This window comes from Sinocyclocheilus grahami, unplaced genomic scaffold, assembly GCF_001515645.1.
Source record: "Sinocyclocheilus grahami isolate Dianchi unplaced genomic scaffold, SAMN03320097.WGS_v1.1 scaffold869.1, whole genome shotgun sequence".
Taxonomy (NCBI): domain Eukaryota; kingdom Metazoa; phylum Chordata; class Actinopteri; order Cypriniformes; family Cyprinidae; genus Sinocyclocheilus; species Sinocyclocheilus grahami.
The window spans coordinates 378723-390377 of record NW_015506048.1 but is presented as its reverse complement, the minus strand read 5'-3'; the positions used below and the strand labels follow the sequence as shown (position 1 = coordinate 390377).

The 11655-nt window shown below is 36.6% G+C and overlaps 1 protein-coding gene and 1 long non-coding RNA gene across 2 annotated transcripts in view; one reads left to right on the top strand and one right to left on the bottom strand.

Moving 5' to 3' along the window:
- Positions 1 to 2208, top strand: part of fkbp10a (FKBP prolyl isomerase 10a) — a 28507-nt gene extending 26299 nt beyond the window's left edge. The window contains exon 10 of the mRNA XM_016248197.1: positions 1641 to 2208. Within this exon, the coding sequence (XP_016103683.1) occupies positions 1641 to 1829 (189 nt within the window). The 3' untranslated portion in view covers positions 1830 to 2208. The remainder of the gene's footprint in view (positions 1 to 1640) is intronic.
- Positions 2209 to 9718: 7510 nt separating this feature from the next.
- On the bottom strand, positions 9719 to 10165 carry LOC107563348 (uncharacterized). The gene is made up of 2 exons (XR_001606092.1): positions 9941 to 10165; positions 9719 to 9864 (listed from the first exon to the last, which is right to left on the bottom strand). It is a non-coding gene; the product is annotated as an uncharacterized lncRNA (long non-coding RNA).
- Between the last annotated feature and the right edge of the window lie 1490 nt (positions 10166 to 11655).

Genomic DNA, 11655 nt, shown 5'->3' with positions numbered 1-11655 from the left:
CATCTCGAGATTTTATCTGTAGAAGATAACCTGCTTAATAATTATGCACACCTGAATATAAGGCGTTTTTCACTTCCAGCCTTCATGAACAATAATATATAGATTATAAGTGATTAAATACAAGATTAATAGTAGTTATAATTATTGGTAAAATGTGCTTGGAAAAAAATATAATCAGAATATCAACTTGCATAATAATTATGCATGCACTGTATTTGTCCTCTTCTGCTGTCGAGGTAATGCAAGAAATGTTGTGATTGGTTGTCAAGGCAGCCAATCAGAATTTAGCAGCCTCTGTCTCTGATTGGCTGGAATTATGGCACATTGTAACGCTGGGTTGTGTTGAGCACGCGAGCTGTTGACATTTTGCGAGCACAGAGCGCATCAGGTGAGCAAGCTAGTGGAACGTTGCACGCACAAAAGAGAAGGTCTGCACACATCCAAAAACGTATTTTAAATGCAAAATTGATTTCCGTGTGCTCAAAAGACTTTTTTCTTTGCAAAATGAACATTTTCTCCACAAACTCAGATCGCGTGTGTGCAAAATGCACTTTTGTGCGCTCAAAATATGATCTTTCGCACGCAGAATTGTGGCAGAAATGTAAGCCCATAGGCCCAGGGCTAGTGTGAGGAACAGTGAATATCATCAGTTATGTTAACACCCCGTCAGAATGCGCCATCTATAGTTTCATGACTGAAATATGTATATATTCAGACTTTATATAATTATTTCCTGTTTGGGGCTTCATAATATAATATATAGAGCAGATGCTTTTATCCAAATCGACTTACAAGTGAGGGCAATGAATGCAATCAAAATCAACAAAAGAGCAATGATATGCAAGTGCTAAGACAAGTCTCAGTACATGTAGCAAGTGTATATATATATATATATATATATATATATATATATATATATATATATATATATATATGTATATATGAGCCAGCTTTAAATATATATATATATATATATATATTTTTTTTAGCATATATACATATAATATTGAGTTCAACATATATCTAGTTCAGTTGTGAAACTCTAAATTAAGGGGTGGGCAATATGAACAAAACCTTTTGCATGGTATGAGATATATAGGAAGAAGACACCAATATATGTACTGTCCATCACATAACACAAAACTAATCAATCAATAAATCAATCTAAAAATAAATGAATTAATTAATAACAACAAAAGGGGAGGTTGAGCAAATCACAGCTGGTGCTGGATGGTCTGGAGTCCTGTTTTTTAACTGTTGGCAACTAAGAAAGTAAAATAGAGAGAGAGAGAGATGGTGGAGAAAAAACACAAACACAGCCCAAGGATTTAATACAGATGTTTGTTTGCTCTCTTAAAGCTACACACGCACAGGTTGCTATTAAAATGTATTCCGATCCATCATTTGGGTTGTGGTAAAAACATTTACGCATCGTGTGTTAGTCTGTGTTGTCTGTCCACTGTGCACAAGAATTAACATGATTTCTCAAGTCCGCATACAATTAAACAGACCCTGTCCTATCGCACAAATACTATGTGAGAATATACAGACCTACAGTATGTGACTAATATGACATGTGACATGCTCGTACTGTTTGTCACATCTGATCACCAACTGGTTTTTGTTGTTTTCTTCTGCAGTTTTCAGCATTCATTAAGCTACAGGTGGCTGAAGGCAGGGGCCGCCTCCACCCAGGAATAGACAGTGACGTTATCCTAAGGGACATGTTCAAAAAGCAAGATCGCAATGCAGATGGCAAGATAACGGAAGACGAACTGAACATCATAGTAAATGAGGATGATGAAGTGCCTAAACATGAGGAGCTGTGAGGGCAACATAGTCAGTCAATTACAACTTGAATTACAAAAATCTTACTCAAAAAACTATGTCAGCTTGATGTTGGGATCCATGGGTTCAGTAATGGGTAATGTTCTGATGACATATAATGCACTATTAAAAAAACATACATTTCTAGCTGCAGTGTTTCAGAGGTTACATTGGAAGATATGCTATAATATGTGACCTTTCTGTGTCTTTTTTTCTGTCCATTAATCAAATAACCAATGTAACTGAATGATGGGTTTGTTTATATATAGCTGTTATGCAGCTTCTATGTCCCGATCAGGTTTTTTGTACCCCTGATCCAATCCGAGTCATTGAATTGAGTATCTGCTGATACAATTTTTATTGCTTGATCTTATGACGTATTTAAAAACACTGCAAATGTCATTTACTGATTATTATTGATTATAATGAAATGACATTTGACATGAGAGGAAAAAAACATTCAAAAGCATCTCAATATTACATCACTCACATTATCTAATTACTACCATACTACAGTATTTGCAAATAAGAAGCTCTGAAGCATTTATTGCAGCCTGACCAGGCATGTTCAACTTTAGTCCACTACCGTGATCGAATGTCAGCAGGTTTGGTTATGTTAAGAATAATTTAAATTCCAGATCTTGGCAGAATAACACAATTTTAATTCATGAGTTTTTGCTGCTATGTAGTAAGGTTTGACTTGCAAGATTTTAGTCTGATAACAATTTATACTTCCTTAAAGTCTTGTTTTGGCAATTGCATTACTGAAAACTTAAACTATTTAATTTTAGGCAAAAAATGTTTGAAATATTTACAACTTTTAAATGTTTTTGAAAGAAGTCTCTTATGCTCACCAAGGCTGCATTTATTTGATGAAAAACTTTAATATTGTAAAATATTATTACAATTAAAACGAATTTTCTATTTTAACATATGTTAAAATGTATTTTATTTCTGTAATGGAAAAGTTTTCAGCATCATTACTCCAGTCTTCAGTGTCACATGATCTTCAGAAATCATTCTAATATGCTGATTTGCTGCTCAAGAAACATTTCTGAGTATTATCAATGTTGAAAACAGTTGTGCTGCATAATATTTTGTGGAAACAGTGATAAACTATCATTCAAAAGTTTGGGGTAAGATTTCAAGCATGACAGTAAAGATTTATGTTTCAAAAGATCTCTATTTCAAATGAATGCTGTTATTTTGATATTTGTATTTATCAAATAATCATAAAAAATATATAATGGTAAAACATTCATTCTGTTCAGCAGCAGCACTAATATTCAGATAAAACACTATCCCAAAACAGTCAAGACAAATTAATTTGTATAGCACATTTTTATTTATTTGTTTGTTTATTTTACAAAATACATTATTTCATGCTTTATAGATACTGTTTATGTACTGTTATAAAGCTAAATTTTTCCTTTTGATGTTTCATAAGAAAAAAAAACTAACCTTTCTTTGAAGCAAAACAACTGAAAATGTAACAATATATGCTGGCTGAGTTCATGAGTGGAATAAACTTATGGCAGGACTTTTACTTTCTGACCCCTGGACTTTCCACCTCTGCCTCAGACGCTTTGAACTCTCACCTATGGTGTTGAACTTAGTGGTAGTGACCAAAATAATGCGATGCATTATGCATAAATGCATTTTCTCTGCAGGATCTCTGGGTGACCCTTAGAAATTAGGTGCAAATCTCAGACACCCAGCAGGGACTTGGAGTAGAGCTGCTGCTCCTGTGCATTGAAAGGAGCAAGTAGATGTGTTTTGGGCATCTGGTCAGGTTGCCTCCCAGACTCCTCCGTCAGAGGTGTTCTGGGCATGTTCAACTGGGAAGAGACTCCAGGGCAGACCCAGGACAGGCTGGAGGGATTATATCTCTTGGCTGGCCTAGGAACACCTAGGGATTCCCCAGGAGGAGCTGGAGGAAGTGCATTACAGCAAATTTGGATTGCTGCATCAAATCTTGCTTTGGTCTTAGCAAAAAAACAGCAGATGGGCTGATTTCATACTTGCCAGTGGGTAGCACTTTTGAAAAAGCATATAGTGGTTTTCTTGGTTTCCCACTGTGAACATCATAGCCTTTTGAAGTTTAGTCATCACACTAAGCCATATCATGATTCCTGTTTTTCTGTCCCAAAATCTAAGACTTTTATGACTTCAAATTTGATAAAACTAAATTTAGGACTTTTAAGGACCCGTGAAAACCCTGGTATGGGTGGCTATAATTAGCATCCTGCCATTGCGCCCTAGTCCCAGACAAGCAGAGGATAATGGATGTATGGCTGGGTGGATGAACTAAATTAAGCTGAATAATGACACCATTATCTTTTTTATAGCTGCTTTACAGTTGAAATTAAATTTGTTTCATAACTGATGCATTTTTACTATAACACCGTTATTTTCCTCTTTATTAATGTGTAGTTGCTTTGAAACAATCTGTATTATATAAAGCACTACATAAATAAATGTGACCTATGCTTTCTCTGTTTAGCCCACTTTCTATTGTAGGGTCAAAAGTAATCATTTGCTTTCATATCCCAAACCTATCTTCAGTAACAAAAGGGCCATTTGGCATTCCTGAAGACACATAAGTGCTGATAGTGATCAAGGCCTGTAGGCCAAGATGTGTATACATTGGGGGCCTACTAATTGTGACACCTTTACAGTGGGTGAAGTTGTAATTTGCTGATTGGTCAGTTTGAATGTCTCACATTTGGTTTTAGTCACATGGTCAAGAAAGGGATGAAAGAAGATTGATAAAATATAGTGTAGATAAGAGATAAAATAAGTGTTTTAATCCTCTCTCTCTCTCTCTCTCGCTATCTCCCTCTCTCAAGTTCAAGTTGCTTTATTGGCATGACATTTGTGTTACAGTAGTCAAAGCATTTTAGATGTGTAAAATACAGAACATAATTACACCATCAAAGTAAAAAAGGAGACAATAAATGAGTAATAAATGAGAAAATAAATAGATAAATACAATAAAATAAAAATAGCAACAGCAGACAGTGTTTCTAATATTAATTATAATAATTGCAATTATATACAATGAAGAATGTCAAATAGAGCAAATGGATACAATGAATTAACCATTTCGTATGGTGTGTAAGGTGTATACATATTTTGCAGCTAGTTTGACTGCCATGTCATCCTCTATGAGTATATAGCGTAGAGTCGTTTAGAGACAAAAATGAACAATTCAATGCTTCAAATTGTGGAAGAATATTTGTCTTGTAATGGTGTATTTGGGGCAGACAAGAAGAAAGTGTTTCTCATCCTCTATTTGATTTGTCACAGTGCTTGCATAGTCGCTGTTCTCTCGGTATCCAGGATCTTTTATATCTTCCTCTCTCTATTTCTAAGTTGTGGTCGCCGAGTCGATATTTTGAAAGGATTTGTCTTTCAACTGTTTGATTGAGAAGTAATTTGCCAATTTGGTGGTTCTATTTAGGGCCGAATAACACTGGAGGTTGGTTTGGAGGTCAAATTCGTTTTTTAATTTTTCGTCATAATTATACTTTAGGTTTGTCAATGTCTTTATGAATGTTGGGGTTGTGGTTGGAGTCAGACTCAGCTTGAGTTTCTTTCATTAGTTGAAGCACAAGTGTATTTAGAGGATGAGACACTGGGGGATTCATTGGCGAGGAGGGCTTTATATTGAATCGACTGAGTGTCAGATTGACTCAGGTGATACCAGAATTGAACAGCTCTTTTTTGTATTTCAATGTGTAAGGGGTATAAGCCCAGTTCAGCCCTGCAGGCATTGTTAGAAGTGCCTCCGATTACCCTTAGAATGTTTTTTGGCAAATTCCAATTATGTTCGTTCTATTAAACTTTTATCCCAATTTTCAAACTTTAATACTGGTCCCCAAATTTCACACTCCTATAGTAGAATTGGTTTAATGATGGCGTGATATAATTTAATCCATGTTCTAATTGGTAGTTTTAATTGGCCAAACCGTGATTTTATGGCATAAAAAGCCCTCCGGGCTCTCTCATTCAGGCCCTTCACAGCCAGACTGAAGCCCTCTGATGCTGAGATCTTGATGCCCAGGTAAGTGTAGCTGCTGCTGTGCTCTAGGATTTTCTCTGCAGGATCTCTGGGTGACCCTTAGAAATTAGGTGCAAATCTCAGACACCCAGCAGGGACTTGGAGTAGAGCTGCTGCTCCTGTGCATTGAAAGGAGCAAGTAGATGTGTTTTGGGCATCTGGTCAGGTTGCCTCCCAGACTCCTCCGTCAGAGGTGTTCTGGGCATGTTCAACTGGGAAGAGACTCCAGGGCAGACCCAGGACAGGCTGGAGGGATTATATCTCTTGGCTGGCCTAGGAACACCTAGGGATTCCCCAGGAGGAGCTGGAGGAAGTGCATTACAGCAAATTTGGATTGCTGCATCAAATCTTGCTTTGGTCTTAGCAAAAAAACAGCAGATGGGCTGATTTCATACTTGCCAGTGGGTAGCACTTTTGAAAAAGCATATAGTGGTTTTCTTGGTTTCCCACTGTGAACATCATAGCCTTTTGAAGTTTAGTCATCACACTAAGCCATATCATGATTCCTGTTTTTCTGTCCCAAAATCTAAGACTTTTATGACTTCAAATTTGATAAAACTAAATTTAGGACTTTTAAGGACCCGTGAAAACCCTGGTATGGGTGGCTATAATTAGCATCCTGCCATTGCGCCCTAGTCCCAGACAAGCAGAGGATAATGGATGTATGGCTGGGTGGATGAACTAAATTAAGCTGAATAATGACACCATTATCTTTTTTATAGCTGCTTTACAGTTGAAATTAAATTTGTTTCATAACTGATGCATTTTTACTATAACACCGTTATTTTCCTCTTTATTAATGTGTAGTTGCTTTGAAACAATCTGTATTATATAAAGCACTACATAAATAAATGTGACCTATGCTTTCTCTGTTTAGCCCACTTTCTATTGTAGGGTCAAAAGTAATCAAGGACTTTTGCTTTCATATCCCGAACCTATCTTCAGTAACAAAAGGGCCATTTGGCATTCCTGAAGACACATAAGTGCTGATAGTGATCAAGGCCTGTAGGCCAAGATGTGTATACATTGGGGGCCTACTAATTGTGACACCTTTACAGTGGGTGAAGTTGTAATTTGCTGATTGGTCAGTTTGAATGTCTCACATTTGGTTTTAGTCACATGGTCAAGAAAGGGATGAAAGAAGATTGATAAAATATAGTGTAGATAAGAGATAAAATAAGTGTTTTAATCCTCTCTCTCTCTCTCTCTCGCTATCTCCCTCTCTCAAGTTCAAGTTGCTTTATTGGCATGACATTTGTGTTACAGTAGTCAAAGCATTTTAGATGTGTAAAATACAGAACATAATTACACCATCAAAGTAAAAAAGGAGACAATAAATGAGTAATAAATGAGAAAATAAATAGATAAATACAATAAAATAAAAATAGCAACAGCAGACAGTGTTTCTAATATTAATTATAATAATTGCAATTATATACAATGAAGAATGTCAAATAGAGCAAATGGATACAATGAATTAACCATTTCGTATGGTGTGTAAGGTGTATACATATTTTGCAGCTAGTTTGACTGCCATGTCATCCTCTATGAGTATATAGCGTAGAGTCGTTTAGAGACAAAAATGAACAATTCAATGCTTCAAATTGTGGAAGAATATTTGTCTTGTAATGGTGTATTTGGGGCAGACAAGAAGAAAGTGTTTCTCATCCTCTATTTGATTTGTCACAGTGCTTGCATAGTCGCTGTTCTCTTGGTATCCAGGATCTTTTATATCTTCCTCTCTCTATTTCTAAGTTGTGGTCGCCGAGTCGATATTTTGAAAGGATTTGTCTTTCAACTGTTTGATTGATAAGTAATTTGCCAATTTGGTGGTTCTATTTAGGGCCGAATAACACTGGAGTTTGGTTTGGAGGTCAAATTCGTTTTTTAATTTTTCGTCATAATTATACTTTAGGTTTGTCAATGTCTTTATGAATGTTGGGGTTGTGGTTGGAGTCAGACTCAGCTTGAGTTTCTTTCATTAGTTGAAGCACAAGTGTATTTAGAGGATGAGACACTGGGGGATTCATTGGCGAGGAGGGCTTTATATTGAATCGACTGAGTGTCAGATTGACTCAGGTGATACCAGAATTGAACAGCTCTTTTTTGTATTTCAATGTGTAAGGGGTATAAGCCCAGTTCAGCCCTGCAGGCATTGTTAGAAGTGCCTCCGATTACCCTTAGAATGTTTTTTGGCAAATTCCAATTATGTTCGTTCTATTAAACTTTTATCCCAATTTTCAAACTTTAATACTGGTCCCCAAATTTCACACTCCTATAGTAGAATTGGTTTAATGATGGCGTGATATAATTTAATCCATGTTCTAATTGGTAGTTTTAATTGGCCAAACCGTGATTTTATGGCATAAAAAGCCCTCCGGGCTCTCTCATTCAGGCCCTTCACAGCCAGACTGAAGCCCTCTGATGCTGAGATCTTGATGCCCAGGTAAGTGTAGCTGCTGCTGTGCTCTAGGACTTCTGCTCTGTAACTGCTCCCTCTCTGTTTCTCTGAGACCTGGCCTTCTTCTGGAACACCGTGACCCTGGTTTTGTTCAGGTTTACCGTCAGTGCCCCCTCCTCACAGTACTGCTCCAGCAGGGCCAGGTTGTGCTGGAGACCCTCAGCTGTGGGGGACAGCAGAACCAGGTCGTCTGCATACAGCAGGCATTTGACTTCAGTCATGCAGAGCGAGGCCCCCAGGATGCTGCCGGAGCGGTCCAGAGCTTCTGCCAGCTCGTTGATGTAGATGTTAAACAGTGTTGGCTACGACTGCATCCCTGCCTCACTCCACGGCCCTGCTGGAAGAACGCTGTTCTGAGATTCCCCAGTTTTGACTGCACATTTACTGTTTTTATACATGGACTGTATAGCATTGAATGTTTTTCCACCAATGCCAAATTGTAATAATATAGTCACTCAATAGCAACACTGTCCCACATATTTAGCTATTCTAACCATGCTTATTTCAGACGTGGTATAAGTGGCAGTGGGTGGTAATAAACAAGAAATGCTTAATGTTTTATACCATCGTGCTGATTACATTTCTTTAGTCATTCGGCAATCCTACAGCCTGAACCACTGTAGGGAAACCACACTATGCTCTAAGTTTATTTTTCTATTACTGTAGTTGTTGTTCTTTTTGTAGTTCATGCTCGGTGCATAATAGAAAAAAAAAATGATTCTATAGATTCTTGAATTTTTCATCAATTACATCAAATACTAACAGTTCACCCACCAGGACTCTGCTGCAACCATTACAGTATCCCTACAGCAACTGATTTGGATAACTTCTTGCTCTTTCTCTGAAACCTGTAAAATGCATTTACTGGACCTAACTCTATAGCAAACTCTATACAAATCAGTTGGCTGTGACAAATATTAGTTTAACATCTGGTCTAAGAAAACTTTTTTACTTTATAAATTTTGACAAATATAATGTATAATTAGTACTTAACTTTCTGGTTCTATTCTTTTATTTTTCCATTTTTAAAACAAGACATGCCATTAAATGTTTTTAGGTAGAGGCAAACAAGTTACCCTTTTGTCACCTTCACATAAATGTACTGACTTAGTAAATACGCAATTAACATCATGACACCTCCATTAAAAAACGTATTTATTTTTTAAACTTCAGTGAGAAAGATGTGTAGAACCATAATCCCTGATTAACAACGCTATCTAAATTGGAGATACCAAGTTGGTGTCTTCTCAACCGTGTGCAGATGGACAAATATAGACAATCCAGATAATGGTACAATATGAACATGTAGAAGTCGTCAAGGTAGAAAAACAACAGAATGATATTTCAACCCACAGAAAATAAAATCACTGTGTCCATCCTTATCTTGGAGATCTTAGGTCTAAGTTCATTGTCCTGTAATGTATCGTAAGATCTCATTAGGAACATCCATGGTTTCATCTTTCTCCAAAATTATATCATAGGAGTTTAAGTACGACTGTCTCCTCTCATCCACCTAGGGTAAAAACAAACATTCATTAGTGTTTCTTTCCTTTTTTTCATGTGCTGTCCTGCTTTTACTGTGGATTTACCTTATCATTGAGGTATCCGATCTTCAGGATGTTTTGTAAGTCCATGACTCCATCAGCCATGTTGAGATCCCCAAGAGAGTCTCCGAGCAGGAGGACATTACAGCGGCTCTGGAGATCCTTGAAGTGTTCGGTATTGAGCAGAGCTCCTTCCCGTTTGTTGTAGATGTGAATCAGCTCTCCTTTAAATGCCTGCAAAACACCCTGTTACAAGCACAAAAGAGGCTCAAGTATACCGTAGAACTGTGTACTTAGATTTACATTACATTTACATTTAGTCATTTAAGCAGATGCTTTTATCCAAAGCGACTTGCAAATGAGGACAATGGAAGCAATAAAACTCAACAAAAGAGCAATGATATGCAAGTGCTTTAACAAGTCTCAGTTAGCTTAACGCAGCAAGATTTAAAAAAAAATATAACATAACATATAACAAATAAAAAGAAAACAGATAGAATAGAAAATAGAGCAAGCTAGTGTTAGAGGCCTTTTTTGCTTTTTGTTAATTGTATACTAAATAAAAGTAAACAAATAGATATAATACAAAAAGAATAGAGAAACTAGTGTTAGTTAGTTTTTTTTTTTTTTTTTAAGAAAACAAGCAGTTAGTAAATGAATAGAGTGCAAGTCTAAAAGGGGCAAGTTTTTTAAAGAATAGAATAGAGACAGAGTCATGCAGAGCGAGGCCCAGGATGCTGCCGGAGCGGTCCAGAGCTTCTGCCAGCTCGTTGATGTAGATGTTAAACAGTGTTGGCTACGACTGCATCCCTGCCTCACTCCACGGCCCTGCTGGAAGAACGCTGTTCTGAGATTCCCCAGTTTTGACTGCACATTTACTGTTTTTATACATGGACTGTATAGCATTGAATGTTTTTCCACCAATGCCAAATTGTAATAATATAGTCACTCAATAGCAACACTGTCCCACATATTTAGCTATTCTAACCATGCTTATTTCAGACGTGGTATAAGTGGCAGTGGGTGGTAATAAACAAGAAATGCTTAATGTTTTATACCATCGTGCTGATTACATTTCTTTAGTCATTCGGCAATCCTACAGCCTGAACCACTGTAGGGAAACCACACTATGCTCTAAGTTTATTTTTCTATTACTGTAGTTGTTGTTCTTTTTGTAGTTCATGCTCGGTGCATAATAGAAAAAAAAAATGATTCTATAGATTCTTGAATTTTTCATCAATTACATCAAATACTAACAGTTCACCCACCAGGACTCTGCTGCAACCATTACAGTATCCCTACAGCAACTGATTTGGATAACTTCTTGCTCTTTCTCTGAAACCTGTAAAATGCATTTACTGGACCTAACTCTATAGCAAACTCTATACAAATCAGTTGGCTGTGACAAATATTAGTTTAACATCTGGTCTAAGAAAACTTTTTTACTTTATAAATTTTGACAAATATAATGTATAATTAGTACTTAACTTTCTGGTTCTATTCTTTTATTTTTCCATTTTTAAAACAAGACATGCCATTAAATGTTTTTAGGTAGAGGCAAACAAGTTACCCTTTTGTCACCTTCACATAAATGTACTGACTTAGTAAATACACAATTAACATCATGACACCTCCATTAAAAAACGTATTTATTTTTTAAACTTCAGTGAGAAAGATGTGTAGAACCATAATCCCTGATTAACAACGCTATCTAAATTGGAGATACCAAGTTGGTGTCTTCTCAACCGTGTGCAGATGGA